Genomic DNA, 27,458 nt, shown 5'->3' with positions numbered 1-27,458 from the left:
CAAAATTAGCAAAATAATGTAATGATAACATAGCAGAGTGTGATGCTTACCTCACCATCCAGGAAGGCCTGAGACTGGAACAAACATCTGTGGTGTAATTATACCTCCATAGGCAGTTGTTCAATCGTCCACATTTGGATGTTGTTACATTCATGAGGTACCATAAATGCATGTGTGGGGGGGGGGGATATTCCACGGTCCTCCCAACCGCCGAGGTGATCCCACCTCGCAGACCGCCACCCAGCAAGCCTGAGTCTAGGGGTAAATCCGCTACCGTAGGGGCATTGGGAACGAGCAAGACTCGAACCCGCCACCTCCGGGTTAGAATGCATATATAAATGCATGTGTGTGTATATATATGCATGCTATTTTTTTTCAAAGACAGAAATATGAATTGTGAGAAGTGCATAAAACACTTGAACGTAATGTATTGATAAAACACTTGTACGTAATGTATTGATGATATAATGAGATAGTGGCGTAGGGGTTATGTAACCACCTTTTGTATCACACTTAAACAAAAGGTACAAGTGTATTATGCAGTTCTCACGATTCTTGTTGTTTTTGGTTCTGAAATGATTGTCCTTTGATGCTATGTAACACCCCGACCCGAATAGGGCTGACGTGTCACTCTTACAGATATCAAAACTAAAAACCAATCCATAACATTAAATAAAAGATCTTAATTACATTTTATTACGTTACTGAAATAAAGAATCTTGGTCAGCAACTTCCTAACGCTCCTCACTGAAATCCCATATTATCCCAGATTACCTGTAAAAAAATAAGACAAACACAAAAAGAAAAATACGGCTGAGCCAAAAGTTGCTCAGTAACGGAGAAATCAACAGTACAAGTAAAGTCATATCAGCGGAAGCAAAACACAACAGAACATAACTGAACTGAGACTGAACTGAAACGGTCACTGAAAACAAATGGAGGCTCATGACTGATGCAAAAACTGATACACGAACCGATCTGAAATTGTAACGAAAACTGATACGGAAACAAAAGTCAACACAAAATCGTTGTAGAGACTGATACATCGTTGACCACGATGACTAAAATATGTTATCTTGTATAAACAAACTTATTGAAAATATTGTTTAATTAATCTAGTATCCGTATAACCAGAAAAGTTTCCAACCTATCATTTGTAGTTTTTAAATGGAATGTTTATACAAATCCAAGAAATAATAACTATCGAATATTTTAAATAACGTTTAATAATGCTATTATTTTTAAAATAAGATACTTGGCAAAAGTATTTTCTTATATTGAGTGTTTGAATTTTATCAAAATAAAATAGTTTATCACATTTCATAGCAAATCAACATTAGACAAAAAGAACAATTTTCTAACTTTGAAAACTTATAATTTAAAAATATAATAAATGTAATAAACCGGATTTCAAATGCAATACTTATAAAAGTTACGTAAACTGACATGGAAAGCCGATACAGAAACAAAACAAAAAACGTAAGCCTGGACATGTTAAATACCATTAAAAATAATATAATCTTTAAAAGAAAGGATTGTTGAAGCTATTATATTTAAAATAACGTTCAGATTCAAAACCATCTCTATTACTTAATCAAATTTCATAAGTTATTATTTAATTAAAAATAACTATTTGTATAGCTTTGGAGATTTATATTTAATAACCAAAATAATCTCGATAACTTGATTTTAAACGTAGAATAATTTAATCCTTACGAAATTTCTTAAACCGATCGGAAAAATGGACACGGAACAAAGATAGATTCAACAAAAAAATATCGACAGACACCGAATCAAATACTGAATACAGATATTGTCGGACACAAACTAAACGTATATCACGGAATCTAAATCCAAACTGAGACTGATACTGACCAAGACAAATCTGATACAACCCAGTACATATGCTGAGTCAAAAGAGACATAGCTGATACATAACAGAATCGGATACGGAACACAATCAAAAGCATAATTAACCCAATACACAATCGGAAACATAACCAGATGCATACAAACATATCAGACATATCAGAACAGATACTTAACATATTCACATACAAAAACATATACTAACTTACACGACAACTATATATCAACAAAATAAGTCGTGTAACACAGAAGCACCCAAAGCCAGAAACAGAAACAGACTGGTACACAGCTAGCTAGTCCATGCACCTATGAGATGGTGAGTGTGGCGTGCACCCATTATTCCATCTCCAGACAAACAAACTCAAACTCAGAGCTAAGATCGATCTATACGCCTCTAGTGGCCAAGGTGCTACACAAGCACAAGCTAGAGACGCCGTGAACTTTTATTACGCACCTTCACGATAAGTGCCATGTCGTTGACGCCCAAACGACAAGCCAGACATGCTTAGGTGGCAGAGTACAAATATTAACGCCTTATAAATAATTTACAGGCAACTAAAAAATAATACTAACAGGAACATGCGACCATGAGTACAAGTCTGAGGTATGGCATGCTACAACACATTAATTTATAAACAGACAAATACAATACTGACTCAGATGACGTAACACATATCAAAAAAAATATAGGTATCAAACCAAGGCAATCAGACACCAAACAAGGACTAGGATCTGTACTAAAGAGTAACGAAAAATAAGATTATACTGCGATATCAAGACCAATGAAATTCGTGTCGTATAAGGAATTGGAGATTACACGACGATGAAAAGAAAACAAAATCTATGCCAACGAGTAACAAAAAAATAAAAGTATACTACGATGAAAGAAAAACAGAATCCGTACCTTAAAAGCTTAGCTCGCAACTTGACAAAAATTATAACGTCTCACCCGAATCATATACGACAACCTAAATATAAAATTCCTTTTAAACGTTAATATAAGGCATTGCTCGAGTTTCCGAATACGACTTCACCACCGGTTTCCATGATATAACATATTTAGTAAAAATCATTGTTGTTAAAAACAATTGAATCTTTTACGAGTACGACCAATATAATTTATAAAACCATTAAAATTAATAAAACTTAAGTTAAGTATAGAACTCATATTTTACAAACTCTATCGTAGAAATATTATAATATAAAAAAAATATTTAGCTATATCACATTCTTTTAATTTACTAGTGCTCACACATATACCATATCAAGAAGTTTTAAACAAGGCACCCTTTAAACATGTTAAACCCATGAATCAGGTGGGAGTATGAGATTGAAACAAACCGGTGACGATTAGAAAAATCAATTTGGCCATTTTATATTGGTCGGTTCAGAAAATATGCATGCCTACAAAGAGGGGTGTTAAATCTCGGTTGCCAGAGTTTTACCTTGCAGGAAAGAGGACCGTCTATAAGTATATAATGAGTGGCCGAAAAGTTTCAAGACAAGAGAAATGGTGCTCGTTAACCGGAAGTGTATTGTAGCAATCAAGCGGGGACCAGTAGGTGGCAATGATCGGTAACTGTATAAAAAAAACGGCAACAGAGACTGATTCGTGAGTTGGGACCGATGGCGGCGGTAGCGACCTGAACCACGGCGGATGGACACATGGTGTTGTACATCGGTGATGTTCTCACCGGATACAACGAAACGTAATGGCGGTGGTGGCTGGCTCGTGTGTAGTTTAAGAGAGCAGACGTGGTACAGTGACGGCTTGTCATGACGGTTGCGATTCATTTGGCGAGCGGCGGCGGTAGGTTTGTGTGCGGCGAAGGTTCAAAAGAATTTGCTAGAGTGTGTAGGTGTGTTAAATTGCGTGACCAGAAAATGAAGCAATCCATATCGTTGAAGGATCCCAATCATTACTAACCTCATAATGATAATAATAATAATGGAAATAATCATAAACTCATATTACTTCCTCAGTTATGGAAATTATGCTACGAAAAAATGGAATGTAAATGTCAGGAAGGGAAGATGACGAATTGAAAATAAATCAAATGATTTATTTTATATTTTCATATTCTCCCCTAACTTATTAGACAACTTACCAAATAAACCTCATAGTTTACTTTAAATTTTAATCAACACTAAAATTGTTATAACCTAATAAAATTGTTATTATTAGCATATATATATATATACACACGCAATATTGCTAAAAGAACTTATTTACCAAAACAAAATGTTTGGTTAAAACTAATTATCGTTTAATAAATTTTAACATACATTAAACTCGTTTTAAAGGAAAACCTACATAATTAATCAATATCATTTAATTTTAGGGTTTTCGAATTTTCATATGTTACAATATTACCCCCTTAAAAGAAAATTTCGTCCTCGAAATTGCTAGTAGAATACCTAACAAAACGTATAAAGTATCTTATATCTAGACTAGGAAGTATCAATGGCCTGTGATTTAAGTTTTAGTATTAAAACTTCATACTCAAAATTTAGATGTCGGACAAATAATATTATATCAAAATTCGAACTCGAACATAGTTGGTTCAGAAACTTAGAAATGTGTACATGAAGATACAAACAGTTTTGGGATTACATAAATTACATTTTTGCAAGATAACTAAAATTAATTGGTGACAAAATTGATTAAATCTCAAACAGGGTTATTTACAACTAATAATATTTAATTCGATTCATATATTATTGTTATTTGTCATTGTGTTTATTATTTAAGATTAAAATATTGAGGGTATTGCAATACTACGCTATCTTAAAATAATTTTGTCCTCAAAGTTAATGCTATACCAAAACTACATGTTATGGTAACACATCTTGTTTACTCAAAATTCAAAATTCAATATAATAATAGATTATTCCAATAGTAGGATTATTAATATTCTATATCTTAAGTTCCAAGTCATTCAAATCCAAATGTAACGAATGAAAGTTTGTATCTTAGTAGTATGCATCGTGAGCTAGTATATTGTTTAATACTATAATGGTAACGATGATGATAATAATACCAACATTCCTTTTTTTTTCTATAAATTCTAGAATATGAGTAAGTGTCTTAAGGCATCTACATACGAAACGTATTTCAAATTGCATAAACATGTGTCACACACAAATTAAATAATATCGAGTTACTAGAATGACAACGCAAACGTGGGCTGAACAAAATTAAATTTAAATGCGATCATAACCAAATCAAACAAATCGAAATTTTGCTTACCAAGACATAAAGGGATTCAGATAAGCATCGACCCACATAACAGGAATCCAAAAGTGCACGTATGTACCTGTAACTCACAATTACGTTCATGACCGTAATTGTCAATCACCTTACATCAATGCCCTAACGGTCCTCCTATCACGCATCTCGATAACTTATCCAAATTGTGAGGCAGGCAAAGTGACGATAAGAGAATTATTGTCTGCTATTATAATTGTAAAACGTAACCCATATATATACATATATATATATATAACTAAAGTCGATCTTTTGATCTTGATAGAACATAAAACTGATGTGAATTACCCCTTGAAGTACGTAAGGTAGTAAGGTTCTTATGGTGCGTTATTGAATTTGTTCGATGTCGTACTCATTTCAGTCGTGCCATGCACCATGTCCCAAGTAATTCCATGAAATCGATAATAAAACAACAATGATGGAATGACTATTCGATACATTCAAGATACATTTAATAATTCTACAATTTTTAAACCATGTAAGTAGCAACACTATTAACTTTATACAAACATTTGGATACAATCGAAACTAATAACTTATTAAATTTACTAACAAATCATTATTTGATAAAAATAACATTTTTTTCTCACATTTGAAAATTTATATTTAATTAACAAATAATTCAGATAACCTAGATGTGAAAGACAAAATACTTAAGAAGTTATGAAAATCTTGTACACTCATATGGAACAAGAAAAGGAAACAAAACCGATGCAAAACAAAATACCGAGACAAACGCTTAAAACATCTCCTGACAGATATAAAAAATAAACACACAATCTAAATCTAGATCGAAAACTAAACCTAACACTTAGCCAAATAACAACCCAAAACCGATGCGGATACTGCATCAAATAGTTACAACTGATAAGGAAACAAGATCGAATAGTGAACCTGACCATAAGCAGATCTAGTAGCGATTGACAAAAGAAACGCCTCAAGCAGAAAGACCCAAAGACGACAACTGGTGCGTATGATGATTGATTGAAAGTCGAAATTCTAACCCAACGTCTACCCATTAACTCACAGGTTGTTTTTAAGGTTTAACTTTTCTACAGGAAAGAGCCTTTGCTCTGATACCATAATTGTAACACCCCGACCCGAATAGGGCTGACGTGTCACTCTTACAGATATCAAAACTAAAAACCAATCCATAACATTAAATAAAAGATCTTAATTACATTTTATTACGTTACTGAAATAAAGAATCTTGGTCAGCAACTTCCTAACGCTCCTCACTGAAATCCCATATTATCCCAGATTACCTGTAAAAAAATAAGACAAACACAAAAAGAAAAATACGGCTGAGCCAAAAGTTGCTCAGTAACGGAGAAATCAACAGTACAAGTAAAGTCATATCAGCGGAAGCAAAACACAACAGAACATAACTGAACTGAGACTGAACTGAAACGGTCACTGAAAACAAATGGAGGCTCATGACTGATGCAAAAACTGATACACGAACCGATCTGAAATTGTAACGAAAACTGATACGGAAACAAAAGTCAACACAAAATCGTTGTAGAGACTGATACATCGTTGACCACGATGACTAAAATATGTTATCTTGTATAAACAAACTTATTGAAAATATTGTTTAATTAATCTAGTATCCGTATAACCAGAAAAGTTTCCAACCTATCATTTGTAGTTTTTAAATGGAATGTTTATACAAATCCAAGAAATAATAACTATCGAATATTTTAAATAACGTTTAATAATGCTATTATTTTTAAAATAAGATACTTGGCAAAAGTATTTTCTTATATTGAGTGTTTGAATTTTATCAAAATAAAATAGTTTATCACATTTCATAGCAAATCAACATTAGACAAAAAGAACAATTTTCTAACTTTGAAAACTTATAATTTAAAAATATAATAAATGTAATAAACCGGATTTCAAATGCAATACTTATAAAAGTTACGTAAACTGACATGGAAAGCCGATACAGAAACAAAACAAAAAACGTAAGCCTGGACATGTTAAATACCATTAAAAATAATATAATCTTTAAAAGAAAGGATTGTTGAAGCTATTATATTTAAAATAACGTTCAGATTCAAAACCATCTCTATTACTTAATCAAATTTCATAAGTTATTATTTAATTAAAAATAACTATTTGTATAGCTTTGGAGATTTATATTTAATAACCAAAATAATCTCGATAACTTGATTTTAAACGTAGAATAATTTAATCCTTACGAAATTTCTTAAACCGATCGGAAAAATGGACACGGAACAAAGATAGATTCAACAAAAAAATATCGACAGACACCGAATCAAATACTGAATACAGATATTGTCGGACACAAACTAAACGTATATCACGGAATCTAAATCCAAACTGAGACTGATACTGACCAAGACAAATCTGATACAACCCAGTACATATGCTGAGTCAAAAGAGACATAGCTGATACATAACAGAATCGGATACGGAACACAATCAAAAGCATAATTAACCCAATACACAATCGGAAACATAACCAGATGCATACAAACATATCAGACATATCAGAACAGATACTTAACATATTCACATACAAAAACATATACTAACTTACACGACAACTATATATCAACAAAATAAGTCGTGTAACACAGAAGCACCCAAAGCCAGAAACAGAAACAGACTGGTACACAGCTAGCTAGTCCATGCACCTATGAGATGGTGAGTGTGGCGTGCACCCATTATTCCATCTCCAGACAAACAAACTCAAACTCAGAGCTAAGATCGATCTATACGCCTCTAGTGGCCAAGGTGCTACACAAGCACAAGCTAGAGACGCCGTGAACTTTTATTACGCACCTTCACGATAAGTGCCATGTCGTTGACGCCCAAACGACAAGCCAGACATGCTTAGGTGGCAGAGTACAAATATTAACGCCTTATAAATAATTTACAGGCAACTAAAAAATAATACTAACAGGAACATGCGACCATGAGTACAAGTCTGAGGTATGGCATGCTACAACACATTAATTTATAAACAGACAAATACAATACTGACTCAGATGACGTAACACATATCAAAAAAAATATAGGTATCAAACCAAGGCAATCAGACACCAAACAAGGACTAGGATCTGTACTAAAGAGTAACGAAAAATAAGATTATACTGCGATATCAAGACCAATGAAATTCGTGTCGTATAAGGAATTGGAGATTACACGACGATGAAAAGAAAACAAAATCTATGCCAACGAGTAACAAAAAAATAAAAGTATACTACGATGAAAGAAAAACAGAATCCGTACCTTAAAAGCTTAGCTCGCAACTTGACAAAAATTATAACGTCTCACCCGAATCATATACGACAACCTAAATATAAAATTCCTTTTAAACGTTAATATAAGGCATTGCTCGAGTTTCCGAATACGACTTCACCACCGGTTTCCATGATATAACATATTTAGTAAAAATCATTGTTGTTAAAAACAATTGAATCTTTTACGAGTACGACCAATATAATTTATAAAACCATTAAAATTAATAAAACTTAAGTTAAGTATAGAACTCATATTTTACAAACTCTATCGTAGAAATATTATAATATAAAAAAAATATTTAGCTATATCACATTCTTTTAATTTACTAGTGCTCACACATATACCATATCAAGAAGTTTTAAACAAGGCACCCTTTAAACATGTTAAACCCATGAATCAGGTGGGAGTATGAGATTGAAACAAACCGGTGACGATTAGAAAAATCAATTTGGCCATTTTATATTGGTCGGTTCAGAAAATATGCATGCCTACAAAGAGGGGTGTTAAATCTCGGTTGCCAGAGTTTTACCTTGCAGGAAAGAGGACCGTCTATAAGTATATAATGAGTGGCCGAAAAGTTTCAAGACAAGAGAAATGGTGCTCGTTAACCGGAAGTGTATTGTAGCAATCAAGCGGGGACCAGTAGGTGGCAATGATCGGTAACTGTATAAAAAAAACGGCAACAGAGACTGATTCGTGAGTTGGGACCGATGGCGGCGGTAGCGACCTGAACCACGGCGGATGGACACATGGTGTTGTACATCGGTGATGTTCTCACCGGATACAACGAAACGTAATGGCGGTGGTGGCTGGCTCGTGTGTAGTTTAAGAGAGCAGACGTGGTACAGTGACGGCTTGTCATGACGGTTGCGATTCATTTGGCGAGCGGCGGCGGTAGGTTTGTGTGCGGCGAAGGTTCAAAAGAATTTGCTAGAGTGTGTAGGTGTGTTAAATTGCGTGACCAGAAAATGAAGCAATCCATATCGTTGAAGGATCCCAATCATTACTAACCTCATAATGATAATAATAATAATGGAAATAATCATAAACTCATATTACTTCCTCAGTTATGGAAATTATGCTACGAAAAAATGGAATGTAAATGTCAGGAAGGGAAGATGACGAATTGAAAATAAATCAAATGATTTATTTTATATTTTCATATTCTCCCCTAACTTATTAGACAACTTACCAAATAAACCTCATAGTTTACTTTAAATTTTAATCAACACTAAAATTGTTATAACCTAATAAAATTGTTATTATTAGCATATATATATATATACACACGCAATATTGCTAAAAGAACTTATTTACCAAAACAAAATGTTTGGTTAAAACTAATTATCGTTTAATAAATTTTAACATACATTAAACTCGTTTTAAAGGAAAACCTACATAATTAATCAATATCATTTAATTTTAGGGTTTTCGAATTTTCATATGTTACATGCTAGGTTTTTAATATTTTATGTCGTATATGTATTTATACATTTATGCGTTTAATAAGCAAGGACGTACTATATGGATGGAGAAATCGAGGAAAATGATTCATGAAAGTACCATGATGATGATTTTAAGACACCATGGGTTGCCAACGATGGTCGTACTAAGTAGGGTGTGGCGGTGTTCCCTAGGTACCCAGCCTTCACTTCATCATCCACATCACATGTGCAACTATGTGTTGTTGGATGTGTGTCAATACACGGTGTCTTAAGTTAAGATCATGTGCGACTATGCGTCAAATGTTTGGTGCAATAAAAGCTCCTAAAGTTTTGAAACCAACGTTTGTATCTCGAATCAAATGTTGTCCCCTGTTAACCATTTATGCGTTTAATAAGCAAGGACGTACAATATGGATGGAGAAATCGAGGAAAATGATTCATGAAAGTACCATGATGATGATTTTAAGACACCATGGGTTGCCAACGATGGTCGTACTAAGTAGGGTCTGGCGGTGTTCCCTAGGTACCCAGCCTTCACTTCATCATCGACATCTCATGTGCAACTATGTGTTGCTGGATGTGTGTCAATACACGGTGTCTTAAGTTAAGATCATGTGCGACTATGCGTCAAATGTTTGGTGCAATAAAAGCTCCTAAAGTTTTGAAGCCAACGTTTGTATCTCGAATCAAATGTTGTCCCCTGTTAACCATTGCAAGGTATGGGACTTGTCCCACATCGGTTGTATGGGCAATCAATGTGAGGTTTATATACCAAATGGGCTCTCTCACCCATCAGACTAGTCTTTTGGGTTTAGTTCTCTCGTTTGGTATGTAACAGTGGTATCAGAGCCAAACTTGGAGTGGTGGCCTGGAGAGAGCCAGTCGTGACCAACGAGGACATTGGCCCTTAAGGAGGGTCAATTGTTATGGATCAAAACTATTGCAAGGTACAGGACTTGTCCCACATCCCCCTTTAAATTTATTTGATTGTACCCTTTGCATTATAACAAGCTTATGAATAGATTATTGCTTTGAAAAATGTAACTGCCTACGTTTCTTGGTTAAGTTCATATTTGCAAAACCAACTAATCCTATGTTGTCAAAAGCTAAAGGCGTAAAGACCTTGCCTGGAGCCTAGGCGCAAGGCGTAAAAAAAGTGAGAGGCTTTTTAAGTAAGGCGCAATAATAAAAGTAATAAAAAATATATATTTAATAAACATAAAAAAATTAATAGTTTATCACTAATATATAAATATAATAGAAAATTATTATTATATCTTTTCAGAATATGTAGAATGATAATAATAATAATAATTAATGTTTTATTAAAATATATTTAGTAATTGTAATAGCTTAAAACAATAAAATTGAAAAGCAGTTAAAAATAATCAGCTGGGCCACACATCTATTTTATTAAAATAAATTCTCAGTTTTATTACATAAATATAAATATAATGATGGCCCAACCCAATATACAATGATTAGGGTTGAGTCTTTTGAAAAGCCGTCATACACTCCAGCACGTGAGAATTAGGGTTACAACTTTTCTAGCTTCAAGGTAAGCTGCTAATCCACAAGTTTACCCGCTTCAACGTATTTTTCAAGTTACTAAACTAGGTTTCTATCTATCTACTCCCTCTATCTTTCATTTCTGACCTTTTTTTCCATTTCAGGTCGTTTTTTTCCGATTAAGCTCGCCTTGTTGTGTCTGCGCCCAGCTCTAGGCGAGCGCCTGAACGCCCCTTATACAAAAAAAAATCCAAATCGTCGCCTCGGTCACCACGAGGCGCAACAGCTGTGCCGCGCCTTTGCGCCTGCCTAGTGCGCTTTTGGCAACATAGAACTAACTAATCAACGATAATTTTATGGCTCAAGGAATATGTAAATGGCAAAACTTATGGTACCTTCTGTGGCTTTTGATTTAATGCATGCTAAACAATTAGTAACATTCTAGTTACTACAAGTATCAAGGCGTACATCTTCATAAATAATGTGTTTTTTAATTTATTGCGTCCAATTTTGGAACCTAAACACCTTAAAGCGCCTCACATTTTTTTTAACTCAAGACTAAACACTTTAAAGCGCCTCACATTTTTTTAACTCAAGATATCACTAAATATATTAACTGGCACCTACGGATATGCATTAGTCTAAACTGCATATATGCATAGCTAGTAAATGGACCCGCGCTTCTCGGTGGGTTGGTTTTTGCTATGTGTATGTATTGCCACGCTGGGAAACCATGCAAGCTATCTGGTAACAAAACCTTTACTATTATCCAACAGATCAATCCCTAGTAGTAAGTTTGTATTCTCATAATAAAAAATTATTTACACTTTATATGTTTAAACTTGGAATGAACAGCTTATGTGTCTCCTACTTAGAGATTTGGTGTGTGCTAGAGAATCACTCACATGCATAATTTAATCTTCAACTTCACCAGTTCTAAGTATTTACAATAATCACGCAAGTCAAAATGGACTTGCATTTAGGAAGAAACCACCCACTTTAGTAATGAAGGTTTATTGTTTGATCATGAAGATGGGTCCTATGTCAACACGCTAAGACCTAAGCACAAAGAATTGCATTAAATCATTTCAACATAAAACTGAAGGCAATAATTAATAGGACTCTAAAAAAACTACAGATGGTCCGGCAGGATACCATGTGCCGCTTGAATGTACAAGCCACGTGCCTGAACGGTGATGTTGTTGTCGCTGCTGCAGAACAACCATAGCCGGCTCCTCCCTTTTCACTCTCTAACTCTCAATATGTGGTTTCTATCTCTCCCTCTTCCTTTTGATTCGAACAAAGTTGTATAAAGTGAGAGTCTTGTGGCAGTATTTTCATAACATGCTCAACAATTTCATGCGAGGAATCTAAGGTGGCGTAAGTTCCTTGGCTAGGATTGGGCATTTTGTCCATGTTGCTATTCCTGCATATGATCAATATACCTTTTTTAGGGCACCAGAGGAAAAAGAGAAGATATACCTTGGTGAACATACCAAGGCCGCAGGGCCGGCCCTAAGAATTCATGTACCCTTTCGAACTTGAAAAAACATGCTTTTAGCCCTTAACGAAATTGGGTATTTGGCTCACTAAAGGTCTAAATCTAATGCCAATGGGCTAATAACTAATCTAAACCATAAAAATAGTTTTGTAAGTGGGCCTATGTTGGTGTTTGTATGGATATACCCTATTAATTTATTTATTTTTACATATACATATCAGAGTTTTTTTAGGAAATAACGTGCCCTTCGAAATATCGGGCCCTGGCCGGTGATCCTCCCCGCCCACCTTCAGGACCGGCTATGCTGGCACAGCCTTTGTCGGTTCATTTTATTCTATGCGGGCCGTATAACCTTATACAACCCGTATCAACCATGCTGGAATAAGATGATACATGTGGAATTATTAGGACCCTTTCTAGAAACTTAAATGCTAATGATGGGATGGGAAAGGGTACATGGAAATGGAAAGTCCTACATCCGTTGCAAGTAGGGATGGTAAAGCCCTACATTTATTGCAGGCAGTAGACGGAAAAGTCTTGCATATGTTGTAGACGCGAGCAGTAAATACTAGTTACGGCGGAGACAAACAACCAGCAAAAGGCACAAACGGTAAGAGTCCCGCATTCTTCTCAGGCAAGGACGGTAATTAAGAAATGGAAACGTTTTATGTTTTGAAATGAGAATGGCTTATGTTTATTCTTGAATTGATTATATTTTTGCAAATTATAAAAACGAATGTTAATGCTTTTATAACCCAATTACTTGTTAAATTATTCTTTTTAGAATTCACTCAACGAACCTTACTGTTTAGTATGCATGTCAAGTTGAACAGGATAGGACGATGCTGGGATGGTAGCTCATTGGCATGGTCACATAGTTAATTACCTGACATCTTGTGGACTGGCATCCTTGTTATGTTTTTTTATTATCATTTTCGACTTGTTGTGACAATTTCATATTTATATTGTTAAACTCGGGTGGTTGTATACTTGTATGTTTTTCGGTTGCATGTGTAATAAATTTTTAGTCCAAGAATTGTGCATCCTATAATTTACCAATTGCTGGGTTTCCCATGTTTAGGGTCTTACGTGAGCATAATCAACTATCTTGGTGGTGGGAAAGGTGGGGGTGTGGTGGCGATGGCAATAGTGACTAGTAGGTGGCATTGGCGGTTGTGGATGTTATAACCTTAGCGATTGTAGGTGGTGATGACTCATTCCTTTAACCATAATCAACTTGTTTATTAAAGATCATGATAGTTTGGTGCACTCAGAGGTGACTGATCTTGAATAAGTTGTATGAAGGTTATCTATGTTTAAAACTGGGCTTATTTAGATGTTTTTAAATGGATAATTTGGTTAGTTTTTTTAGTTAAAATTTATAAACTAGAAAAATGTAAATTAATTTATATTTTGTTGTCATTGGTAAACATTTTTTATGTAGGTGTCTACTTGCTTCCGGTTAAAAAAAAAACCTTTACTGGGCGATCTTAGCACCCACTCATGACGTACTCTCTTGGTTCGCCCGAAGTGTCCAAGAATTGATCACAAAACTTCACTTTACGATTGCACGGAGTTAAAACATGGTATTGGCGTGGAACCCCCCTCCACGCCTGGAACACCGCCCTGCGAGTGGCGTGGGAGGAGGGGCGTGGGTATCTTCAATTGACGTGGGGAAATGGTGACGGTGACGTGGAAATGTGTGGTTTTGTTATTTTGTTTTATTTTATTTTTGAGTGGTTTTTTTAAAACGCCATTTTCAAGCCCTTTCCTCCCCGTGGTTTTTGGGTAAAGCCCCCTCTACTGATTTGGCAATTACGGGTCGCTCGAACCCCCCCCCCCCCAAGCCTCTTCCACTCTTAGTAGTCTACAATGTTCCCAACAATCCAAATCAAAGCAACACCATCTTCAAACATCAACACAACCTTGATTCCTATTTCGATTTCAAGACCTACGACCTGCAATTTTGGAATGGAACCGCCCATTTCAGTTTTTTTTAGGCTAGGTTTGGTAAAAAGAAAAACTAAGGGCATGTGATGTAGTGTGTGAAACTGTAATGAAGAATTGATCACGTCAATTATGGGAATACCCGTGATAATCTTCCCCAAACCCTCAAATTCGTCTTAAAGGGGAGAATTTGAAATGATAGGATGTTTAGTGCAAAATTTAAAAGTGACCATCAAATTACTTGACAAGGACTTAAATAACAAAAATTTGAAACGGGACATAAAAGGCCATGGGCCAAACACAAACCCAAAAAAAATTTCATAAAACATGAAGAAAAACAGATAAGTGCTCGTAGCTCCCACTAGAATGCATTTTTAGACTCAAACTTGGGCGAGGCTCCTTCATAATGTGATCCTCGCTTCAAGCTTCAATTTGACTGGCAGAACGCCAAAAACAGAGATCCGTAGGCAAAGTTATTATCATTTTCGTGTAGCACCCTTGATAGCTTGATCATAAACCTCTAGAAACGCCATGACTTAATCTTCCACACTTGGGTTGCATTAGCCTTAGCCTGTCAAATAATTTAAGAGGGGGGTATTCTTTATCTATCAAAATAAACGTATATGAGTTGATTTTGATTGGAGGCCTTACCCCTCAGCGCCAATGGGCTTAGTCATGACCATGGTTGCAAAAGTCGCTAGGCGCTCCCTAGTCGGTCGATTGGGGAGTTGAGAGTACTCGGTGGCGGAGAGTACTCGGGGAGTACTCGGACATGTTAAATTATAAAGAAATTACTTTTTGGAGATTAAATATATGTCAAATAACATAAATTTACTAATATGTATAACAAAATATGTGAAAATGATATTCATTCCTTAATATGATAGGCATAGAAATTATGTTTTATTATTATTTAAGTCAAACTAGGCCCGAGTTGACCTACTAGATCCAATTCTGGCCAAGGTTGACCGTGTTTGACCGATTCCGAGTAATTAGGTGGAGTCGAAGAAAGTCGCCTCGGCAGCCTACCTTGTAGCGACTACTCGTGGAGTACTCGGCCTTGGAAACCTTGTTTTACAACCATGGTGATGACTCTTGAGACTAGCAAATCGATTAAGGAATGTGGTAATGATGTTCCTGCTAATGACGGTGATGTCGGAGGTATTAATAACAAGAACGAGAATAGAAGATTTTTTAAAGGTGGAGATGGGTTTGAAAAGCATAAAAGAGAATGTTATATTATTGTTGACAAAGTCAAATAGATATATACATTAAAAGTCTATGAAAATAAAAAAAATGCTTTTTATAATTGATTCTATGGGTAAAGTCATCAATTATAAGAAGTATAGAAAGACACAATGAATTGCGAACTATAACACAATGTCGAGAAAAATGTAACACAATTGTCAGGAATATAACACAATATCAGGAGATGGTTCCAATGCCGCTTAAATGAGTTCAATCGTAAGTTTGTTTGATACCCTTCTTATGACTTCTTGTTTTTAAGAGAGTTTGTATTTGTGAAATACTATTGACTTGCATTTTTTAAACATCCATCGAGTTAATTGAGTATATATATGATTGTTAAAAATACGTATGCATAATTAGTGATCAAATTCATGATGTCCTATTTAATTACCACATAAAGACAGAATTTTATAATAACTATATGTTAATAAAAAAGTTTTAACATATCACTCAAATAAACTAAAGTAAAACATATTTTTAGTATCCGTTATGTTTCATATCCAACTCAAATCAAGAATGAGGTCACTCATCATGTTCCATATCCAACTCAAATCAAGTATGAGGTCACTCACCATCGTTATGTGTGTATTCTTCAAGATAAACATGTTATAGATAACAATCTCTGTATTAAATTCTATAAGTTTAGAAATGAATTTTATTTCATTTGGACATGTTCTAAGTCAACTCAATCGTAGGAGTAAACCATTTTGACCTTTATATAATTTTGATTGCCATAATCAACTTGTTTATCAAAGATCATGATAGTTTGGTGGACTCAAAGGTGACTGATCTTGAACTAAAAGCAAGTTAGTGTTGAATAAGTAAGTTGTACTATGAAGGTTATCTATGTTTAAAACTGGGCTTATTTAGATGTTTTTAAATGGATAGTTTGGTTAGTTTTTTTAGTTAAATTTTGTAAAATAGAAAACTGTAAATTAATTTATATTTTGTTGTCATTGGTAACAATTTTTTTTTGTAGGCGTCTACTTGTTTTCAGTAAAAAAAAAGCCTTTATGGGGAAATCTTAACACCCACTCATGACGTACTCTCTCGGTTCGCTCGAGGTGTACAAGAATTGATCAAAAAAACTTCACTTTATGACTGGACGGAGTTGAAACATGGTATTGGCGTGGAACCCCCTTCCACGCCTGGTACACCGCCCCGCGGGTGGCATAGGGGGAGGGGCGTGGGTATCTTCAACTGACATGGGGAACTGGTGATGGTGACGTGGCAATGTGTGGTTTTGTTACTTTGCTTTATTTTTTATTGGTTGTTTTATTAAAACGCCATCTTTAAGCCCTTTTCACCGCATGGTTTTTGAGCAAAGCCTCCTCTACTGATGTGGCAACTACATGTCGCTCTATTCCCCCCTCTCTTTCAAGATCCTTCCACTCTGAGTAGTCTACAATGGTCCCAACAATCCAAATCCAAATCAAAGCAACACCATCTTCAAACATCAACACAAAACCCTGATTCCTGTTTCGATTTCAAGACCTACGGCCTGCAATTTTGGAATGGAACCGACCATTTCAGTTTTTTATTTAGGCCAGGTTTGGTAAAAAAAAACTAAGGGCCTATGAAGTAGTGTGTGAAACTGTAACAAAGAATTGATCACGTTGATTCTAGGAATACCCATGATAATCTTCCTCCAAACCCCAAATTCGTCCCAAAGGGCAGAGAATTTGAAATGACAGGACATTTATTGCAAAATTGATAAGTAAGCATCCAAATTACTTGACAAAGACTTAAATAAGAACATAATTTTGAAACGGGCCATAAATGGCCATGGGCCAAACACAAACCAAAAAACAAATTTCATAAAACATAAAAGTGCTCGTAACTCCCAGTAGAATGCATTTTTATACTCAAACTTGCGCAAGGCTCTGTCACGACGTAATCCTCGCTTCCAGCTTCGATTTGACTGGCAGAACGCCTAAAATGGAGACCCGTAGGCAAAGTTATTGTCATTTTCATGACCCTTAGTAGCTTGACCGTGAGCCTCTAGAAACGCCACAGCTTAATCTTCCATACTTGGCTCTGCATTAACCTATCAAATAAATTAAGAGAGGGTATCCTTAATCTATCAAAATTAACATATATGAGTTGATTTTGATTGGAGGCCTTACTCCTCAGCACCAATGGGCTCAGTCATGACTCATGAGACTAGCAAATCGATTAAGGAATGTGATAATGATGTTGCTGCTAATGATGGTGACGCCGGAGGTATTAATAACAAGAACAAGAAGAGAAGATTTTTTAAAGGTGAAGATGGCTTTGAAAAGCATAAAAGAGAATGTTATATTCTTGTTACAAAGTCAAATAGACATGGGAGGCTTTGATGGTGTGCGGGGAGGACCTCCGCACAAGGCCTACAATTTCGAGGGGCATGCGATTTAAAAAAATCCGATACGTATATGTTATTTTTTTTAAATAGTAAACACATACCACTTTCAATATAGGCCAATCTACAAATTATTTTTTATAGTTTACTATTTAGCCCACTTGGGATTAGAATTATTAAACCCAATACTGATTTGGTCTTTTTTAAATAATAACAAAACATAACAGAAGGGCACATTTTTCAATCTCGAACAGGGTACGTGAATTCTCAGAGACGCCTCTGCAAATAGATATATGAATTAAAAGTCTATGAAAATAAAAACATGCTTTTTTATAATTGATTCCACGGATAAAGTTATTCTAGAAAATTTCCTGTATATAGGAAGTATACGAAGACACAATGGATCGCGAACTATAACACAATACCGAGAAATATAACACAATGCCGAGGAAAAAAACACAGTGGATCTCATATTGTATAGTTCAATGAGACGGTTCCAATGCCGCTTAAATGAGGTCAATCGGAGTCCGTCTGATACTTACGACTTCTTATTTTTAGGAGAGTTTGTATTTGATCCCAACCTTGATTCTATAACTTATCAAATAAATAATTATATATATTTGGTAAAGATGAGTAGGGTTCCTACGGAAAGTGTGTTTTTCCTAGAAAGTCTAGGAAGCGATCTTGTCCATCCGATTGGTGTGTTTAAGGGTTGAGATTAAATCAATGGCAATCTTGTAATAATTAACTATATTTAATAGATTGTTTTAAATGAGTAGGGGCAATTTCGTCCTTATGTGTGTTTTAAACCAATCAAAAATAACCGTCAGAGATATCACGTCTCCTTAATACACGCCAATTTCCCTCTCTCTCTCTTTCTCTCTCTAAACCCAAATTCGGAAACCTCCAAAATCATACCAAAAATACCTAAAGTCATGGATGAAGATAAGAGATTTTCCTTGTTCCATATACGTAAGATCAAGCTTTCATTGTACTGCGTGTTTTACAAAGCGATTACGGGTGATTCTTGTTTGTAATTGACGGTATTTTGCTGGTTGCAGGGAAGAGATTCAAAAAGGAGGAAACTTTGGAAATGATAGATAGCAGCGGAACAGTTACCGGAAGCCGATCGAAAGCTGGGGCGAAATCTGCTGATGTAAAACATATTTGTATGAATCTGAATTGCTGTTAAAACACAGCTGTATGAATCTGAATGATAAAACACATTTGTATGAATCTGCTTGCTGTTAAAACACAGCTGTATGAATCTGAATAATAAAACACATTTGTATGAATCTGCTTACTGTTAAAACACAGTTGTATGAATCTGAATGCTAAAACACAACTGGATGAATCTGCTTGCTGTTAAAACACAACTGTATGAATCTGTTTGCTGTTAAAACACACCTGTATGAATCTGAATGCTAAAACACAACTGTATGAATCTGCTTGCTGTTAAAACACAACTGTATGAATCTGAATGCTAAAACACAACTGTATGCATCTGCTTGCTGTTAAAACACAACTGTTTGAATCTGAATGCTAAAACACAACTGTATGAATCTGCTTGCTGTTAAAACACAGCTGTATGAATCTGAATGCTAAAACACGACTGTATGAATCTGCTTGCTGTTAAAACACAACTGTATGAATCTGAATAATAAAACACAGCTGTATGAATCTGCTTGCTATTAAAACACATCACCAAGAACAAACTGTTAAAACACAGTACCAAGAACATGCTGATAGATTCCAGCAAGAAAACGAAGGAATGATTGATATTACGTGAGATCAGAAATCGAAAACAAAAAATTCCCAAATTTATGTATAGTTATTATTGAAGATAATTTCCTAAAATAAAAATAGATTGTGAAAGTACATAAATGCCCTTTTAGATAAAATCCTTCAATGCCACATGTCGCGTTCTTATTGCTTCCTAGACTTTCTAGGAAAAACACACTTTCCACCCAACTCCTACTCTGGTAAAGATTATTAACTTGCATCTTTTTTTAAACATCCATCCAGTTAAATGAGTATCTATATGATTGTTAAAAATATGTATGCATAATTAGTGATCAAATTCATGATGTCCTATTTAATTACCACAAAAACAAAATTTTATAATAACTATATGTGATTAAAAAAAGTTTTAACATATCACTCAAATAAACTAAAGTAAAACATATTTTTACTTTTCAAAAAAAAAAGTAAAACATATTTTTAGTATCCGTTATGTTCCATATCCAACAACTCAAATCAAGAATGAGGTCACTCACCATGTTCCATATCCAACTCAAATCAAGTATGAGGTCACTCACTCACCATCGTTATGTGTGTATTCTTCAAGATAAACATGTTATAGATAACAATCTCTGTATTAAATTCTATAAATTTAGAAATGAATTTTATTTCGAGAATCTAAATGACGGCACTTGCGAGTTACAACATCATCACCCAAAGATCTTGATGAAAAAAAAAAACTAGTTTTCTTTCTATAAATAAAGGCCATATGCAATACTTTAGAATCACATATCCAAACATGGTGACAATAACACCATCCTTGCTTTATGCTTTTGTTGTGTTTCTTTGCATGGCTGTTGGTATTTCAGGTCAATATGCAAAGTTTAGTAAGCTCGACTTGCCTCAAGGGGTTACCGGCCCTGAATCAGCTGCATTTCGTGGAATTATCTTTCCTGAGGGTCCCTTTACTACTGTAACAGATGGTAGGATACTCAAATGGCAAGGCCCAAATGTTGGTTTCGTCGATTTCGCATATACTTCACCCACAAGGTCATGTTTTCTACATATTTATGTTCATGTAGTAACGTATATGAACCGAACAGACATGAATACGATATGCTCATGTCCATTCGTTCATCCTTAACTAAACAAAAATATTTTCTTGCCCGTATCCATTTATTATGAAAATGAACTTGTTTTTGTTCGTTTATCAAGAGACTGAACTTGGCCTTGTTATTTATGTTCGTTTATTTATATTATACCGAACAAAAATGAACCTAATTATACGACAAAAACAAAACTAATATACAAATCTAGCTGACAATTTGAAGAGGTGAGATTGATTTACAGGAAATTTAAAAACTTAATATGCACAAATAAAACTAGCTCAAATTAAATGATCTAAAAATGATTTTTAATTTAGTTATCAAAAGTTAATATACATACTGAACAAGTGTTTATATGGGAATTCCTATGATACACAATCTTATTAATTATTAATTTGTATATTGTGCTCAGGACTAAGCAATTTTGTGACACTACAACTGATCCGAATAAAGGACCTATATGCGGAAGGCCAATGGCTCTTAGCTTTCAACCCACAACCAGACTTCTTTACATAGCCGATGCATATTTCGGTCTTCTAGTTGTTGGGCCTAACGGAGGGCTTGCAACTCAGCTTGCCGGTGGTTTCAAGTTTGCTACAGGTGTTGACGTTGACTTGTTAACGGGCAATGTTTATTTCATTGATGCTAGTTTGACTTATGATATCAGGTAGCCATATTTACACATCTTGTCTTAGTTAAGTCTTAACAAATGTCCAACAAAAAATGAACGATTAATTTTTGATGCAGAAACACAACCCAACCCGGATTTATGCCCGATTCAACCGGTAGATTCTTGCGTTACAACCCACTTACTAGACGAGTATCTGTTTTGCTCAGTGGTCTCTCGGGTGGCGGTGGCCCAGCAGTTAGTCAAGATGGTAGATTTGTTCTTGTACCTGAGCTTACTGGTAACCGAATTTCAAAATATTGGCTCGTGGGGCCCAGAGCAAATCAGGCGGAACTTTTGTTAGGTAACGTTAGGAACCCGAATAAGATAAAGCGTGCAGGAAGATTCGGAGAGTTTTGGGTGGCGGTTTCACTTGGATTTCGACCGCCAACACCACTCATCACACCTCAAGGAGTGAGGTTCAATTCGAATGGTGTTGTGTTGCAGACGGTGTCATTTGCTACACAGTTCTTCAATAAAACAATCAGTACGGTACAAGAGCAGAATGGAAAACTATATGTGGGTTCTCGTTTAACCAATTTCATTGGAGTCTACTCTAACTAGATCACCGTATCTACTGTACCAGTACCACACTACTAAATAAGGTTGAATGTTCTATCATAATAAAAGTTTAAGCTTTTGTAGTATGAATCTTTGGTTGGAATTCTGTAACCTGGTTAAGAAAAATAGAGATGTACAACCCGTTAAAAACTAAAGGAGTGTGATTAGACATCATGTAATCTAGTTTTACAACCAGATTCTATTGAAATATATATTTTAAATAACTTACACTAATAAAACTTTAGAAAGAAATCTGGTGAGTGTGAGTGGTGACGATGTGGGATCATGAATAATGGTTAGACTAACCATGCAAAATAATCAGTTGAAATTAAATAATAAATTAGCAGGTGAAGAACTTAATTTAAATGAGCATATGTATTGTCACACCCCAACCAATGGCGGAAACATCGGGATGAGACGAAGTGTGAAGATTGCTCGAGACATCATAACGCTATTTGTGACAATAATTTAATAATCCAAATTTCATTTCCAAAATAAATGTCAAAACATTACAAGAAAAGCAAATAACAACATTGTTCAGCATAACATAAACAAAATTGATACAACACTTTAAACCTAAACGTCTAAGTGAGTATCTAGGCATCTTTGCTATCCGTTTTCATTTCATCATCATCAACCTGTAACATGTTTAAAAATACAATTCAATGCAAAAGCAAAGGCGAGTATACAAGTTTGGTACGTACATAGCATAAGTTAAAAAGTGTGATCAATTCCTCATGGCAAGCATATGATTCAAGATAAACCTTAAATATGGCATGTGTCTAACATATCAAACCAAGAAAACGCAATATGCTCAAGACATAACCTCAAGTTTACGGGCGGGTCGTTAATCCTATAGCGCTACATATGTCAAGGTTTGGCTCGTACGAAGTTAATGATAAGTTCAACACATAAGAATAACCCAAGTTTAAAGTATCAAGTCATCACGTATACAAGCATGTTATAGGAACGTTCATGTGTTTAACAAAGTGTTCATGTGTAAGTTTTTCAATAGGTAAACATGTTACACCCCAAAAGTGGTAAAAGTAAAAAAAAAGGGGGAAGTACGAGTATACTCACGGTTTACAAGTGGTGACTTGAAATTCCGAGAGCAAGTTTGTAGATGAATTAGTTCGGAGCACCTTGTCCTTCTACACAAGGAAACGTAGGTGTGTGAGTTTGGCGTATAACGGAAGATTATAGATTCGGGGTTTTTAAAATATAGAAAGTAACATAGGTGAAAATAATCATCTTGTACACATAACTCTTGTTTTTGACACTATTGAAACTCAAAAGAGTTGGTATGATTTCATGGATTCTAAGATCCATTAGAGTCGTAACAAGGGCATGGTCATAGATGATGTAACGTCCACTTAACAAATAACTATTAAGTCATCATCAAGTCTTAGTTACTTAGATGTATACATATAGAATAACTTAGATATTATATAGTTTACAAGTCTTAAGATTCAAGCATGAGGTAGGAGATTAATGTCTCCATTTAGGTACCTCTTTGTGTCATAGAATACATACATGAGGTAGGAAGAACAAGCTTCCATTTAGGCACCTCTATTGTTCACCACTACACTTGTTGTTATAAACAACAAGGAGGGTCATGAACATACAAGTATCAAGGTATTAACAACAACTAATCTATAGCAAAACATCAAGTAATGAGTGGATTCTTATGAAGGATAGCCCAAGCTAATCCAACCATCACACATTCAACAAGTTTCACACTTGAACATTACTTGTGGGTAAAACCCTAATTAAAAACAGAAAGTTTATGAGGTTTTAACCTCTGATTTAGATGTCTCAACCATGTTTTTAAGCTTAACCAACCATAAGAGGGGTTGTAAGCATTAGGACATTGGTTTGAGATGTGTTTCACACAAGTTAGATGAAGTTTGCATAAGTTTGAAACAAAACAGAAAGTTTTTGGTCAATTTCGGAGCAATTCCAGGTCTGATTTCTCCAAGGAGAAGTCTAGGAATCGAACCCCATGATTATACAAGCAAGTAGGAAAAAGAATCGAGTGAATCGGATAAGAATTGAGTGAGTTATGCTCATTTTCGTGAAGGGGTGTCAATCTACTCGAACCTTTGCTTTCAGCTACGGTTTGGAGGATGTTTTGAGAGTTTTTAGTGTTGCAAAAGTGGTAGGGAGGCTGGTTATAAGTGGTATTTATAGGGGGAAGGATTAGGGTTTCAATGGGTTGGGCTTTGGAAGTGTTTAGAAGGGGTTACACCTTGAAACTAGCCCACAAAACCCAACTATATGGGGCTGAATTTTGCTGAATTTGGGCTGCCATGTTTCTTTAGTTTTTTATTTTTTTTAAAACATTATAATGAGTAATTTTATTAGTTAAGTTGTGTAATAATATGCAACAATGTTTCCCCTAACTTGTAACAAGGTGAAATATGAAATAAAACATGATTTAACTAGGCAAAAAGTGTAATGTACAAGTATGTAACATGTTTGTAAGTAACAAGTATATGTCACATATTTACAAGTTCAACATATGTTTGTAAGTATCACAAAGAAGTATCAAATGATCTCATGATTAATCGTATTATGGTGTATGTATAGTATGTAACAAGGAAATGCAAGTTTTCATTCATGATCAAAATCTCGAGTTTACAACGAGTACTAGAAGGAACGAGTACAATGATACAAAGCTTCCAAAATTAGCAACACGAGTAAGACAAGCTATAAATAGAAAGTACAAAACACAGGGCGTTACAGTCTCCCCTCCTTTAGGAAATTTCGTCCCGAAATTTAGGAAGACTCAGGGAAAAGATGAGGATATTTCGATTTCATTTCGCTTTCGAGCTCCCAAGTAAATTCAGCGCCACGTTTTCCTTCCCATCGAACTTTGACAATAGGAATTCGACTGCGCCTCAATTGCTTGGTTCCTTGGTCCATGATTTCGACCGGTTTTTCTACAAAGTGAAGTGTTTCGTTGACTTGCAAGTCTTCGAGAGGAACGTGGAGTCCTTCGTCAGCTAGGCATTTCTTTAAGTTGGACACATGGAAGACAGGGTGTACATTGCTGAGTCCTTCAGGCAGGTCCAGTCTATACGCAACCTTGCCAATCCTTTCGAGAATCTTGAAAGGACCAACGTAGCGAGGTGCGAGTTTCCCTTTCTTGCCAAATCGAACCACGCCTTTCCAAGGGGATACCTTGAGAAGCACGTTGTCACCTGTCTCGAATTCCATAGGTTTGCGTCCTTTGTCAGCGTAACTCTTCTGTCGGTTCCTGGCTTTCAATAAGTTGTCTCGAACCTGTAAAATCTTGTCCGTAGCCTCTTGTATAAGCTCGGGACCGGTGATTTGGGCTTGACCAATCTCGTGCCAAGAAATAGGCGAACGGCACTTGCGACCATACAATGCTTCGAAAGGAGCCATTTGGATACTCGTGTGATAGCTGTTATTGTACGAGAATTCAGCCAAGGGCAAGTATGTATCCCAGTTGCCACCAAAATCTATTACGCATGAACGAAGCATATCCTCTAAGGTTTGGATAGTACGCTCGGTTTGACCGTCAGTCTGAGGATGGAAGGCGGTGCTAAGGTTAAGCTTAGTACCCATAGCAGATTGAAAAGTTTCCCAAAGACGAGACGTAAAACGAGCATCACGATCAGAAATGATATCAATGGGCGTCCCATGACGACAGATGATTTCCTTCATGTAGACCTTAGCCAATTTCTCGACTTTGAAGTCTTCACGAATGGGGAGGAAGTGAGCTGATTTGGTCAATCGGTCAACGACGACCCATATGCTGTCATGACCAGCTGTAGTGCGAGGAAGCTTAGTGATGAAATCCATGGCAATGCTCTCCCACTTCCAAACGGGAATTATTGGTTGTTCGAGCAAGCCAGAGGGACGTTGATGTTCGGCTTTTACTTTGGAACACGTAAGACATTTAGAAACGAAGGTGGCTATATCCTTCTTCATTCCAGGCCACCAATAGGAAGTACGCATATCATGGTACATCTTATCGGCACCAGGGTGAATAGAATATTTCGTGTTATGGGCCTCCTTCATCAGGAAATTGCGAAGATCGTCACGATTGGGAATCCAGATGCGATTGAGATAGTATAGAATACCATCGGGTTTGGACACAAGACTATTCTCAGCACCACATTGCATTTCGTTGTAGAGGTTACCCTCATTAACGGATGTATACTGGGCGTTACGTATGCGATTTTGAAGATCGTGGACGAGTTGGAAACAACGGATACTTTGGACGTGAGTTTTACGACTCAGGGCGTCGGCTACTACATTCGCCTTACCCGGGTGGTATTTGATTTCGCAGTCATAGTCGTTTAACAATTCCACCCAACGACGTTGACGCATGTTTAGTTCTTTTTGATTGAAGATGTGTTGAAGGCTCTTATGGTCGGTGAAGACTACACATTTAGTACCATAAAGGTAGTGTCGCCAAATCTTCAATGCAAAAACGACCGCACCAAGTTCAAGGTCGTGAGTAGTATAGTTTTTCTCATGAATTTTGAGTTGCCTCGATGCGTAAGCGATAACTTTGTCACGTTGCATAAGGACACAACCAAGACCAAGGTTTGAAGCGTCGCAATACACGACAAAATCATCGTTACCATCAGGAAGCGTTAGGATAGGAGCATTGCAAAGCATGTCCTTGAGCGTTTGAAAAGACTCTTCTTGTTCGGGACCCCAAACAAAAGGTCTCTCTTTTTGAGTCAAGGAGGTCAAAGGAACAGCGATTTTCGAAAAGTTGGAGATAAAACGACGGTAGTAACCAGCAAGACCAAGAAACGAACGGATTTCGGACGGAGATTTAGGTGCGACCCAATTTTTCACAGCTTCGATTTTTGCGGGATCAACGTGAATACCAAGTTTGTTGACAGTGTGACCAAGGAATTGAACTTCTTGTAACCAAAATTCACACTTGGAGAATTTGGCATATAGGTGTTCAGTACGAAGGAGTTCAAGAATAAGGCG

The 27,458-nt window shown here is 35.8% G+C and overlaps 1 protein-coding gene and 2 long non-coding RNA genes across 3 annotated transcripts; 1 reads left to right on the top strand and 2 right to left on the bottom strand.

Annotated features, from left to right (window-relative positions):
* Window positions 1-451: 451 nt before the first annotated feature.
* Window positions 452-3,852, bottom strand: LOC118482238. Its single transcript, XR_004867854.1, has 3 exons — window positions 3,315-3,852; window positions 2,774-2,837; window positions 452-774 (listed from the first exon to the last, which is right to left on the bottom strand). It is a non-coding gene; the product is annotated as an uncharacterized LOC118482238 (long non-coding RNA).
* A 2,269-nt stretch (window positions 3,853-6,121) lies between these two features.
* On the bottom strand, window positions 6,122-9,480 carry LOC118482237. The gene is made up of 3 exons (XR_004867853.1): window positions 8,943-9,480; window positions 8,402-8,465; window positions 6,122-6,402 (listed from the first exon to the last, which is right to left on the bottom strand). It is a non-coding gene; the product is annotated as an uncharacterized LOC118482237 (long non-coding RNA).
* An 11,428-nt stretch (window positions 9,481-20,908) lies between these two features.
* Window positions 20,909-22,633, top strand: LOC110879633 (protein STRICTOSIDINE SYNTHASE-LIKE 12). The gene is made up of 3 exons (XM_022128142.2): window positions 20,909-21,194; window positions 21,663-21,917; window positions 21,998-22,633. Exons 1-3 carry the CDS (start codon window positions 20,914-20,916, stop codon window positions 22,479-22,481), a joined length of 1,020 nt encoding a protein of 339 aa, XP_021983834.2. The 5' UTR covers window positions 20,909-20,913; the 3' UTR covers window positions 22,482-22,633.
* Window positions 22,634-27,458: the final 4,825 nt, after the last annotated feature.

Source organism: Helianthus annuus, chromosome 9 (genome assembly GCF_002127325.2).
Source record: "Helianthus annuus cultivar XRQ/B chromosome 9, HanXRQr2.0-SUNRISE, whole genome shotgun sequence".
Taxonomy (NCBI): domain Eukaryota; kingdom Viridiplantae; phylum Streptophyta; class Magnoliopsida; order Asterales; family Asteraceae; genus Helianthus; species Helianthus annuus.
The sequence above is the reverse complement of the archived record's forward strand: the minus strand, read 5'-3'. Positions and strand labels throughout refer to the sequence as shown.

Bases quoted from the DNA above. Each gene is read 5' to 3' on its own strand.
- LOC110879633 (XM_022128142.2), top strand. From the start codon at position 20,914: ATGCAATACTTTAGAATCACATATCCAAACATGGTGACAATAACACCA. The intron at 21,195-21,662 runs GTCATGTTTTCT...TATTGTGCTCAG, and splicing joins GCATATACTTCACCCACAAG to GACTAAGCAATTTTGTGACA. The intron at 21,918-21,997 runs GTAGCCATATTT...TTTTTGATGCAG, and splicing joins AGTTTGACTTATGATATCAG to AAACACAACCCAACCCGGAT.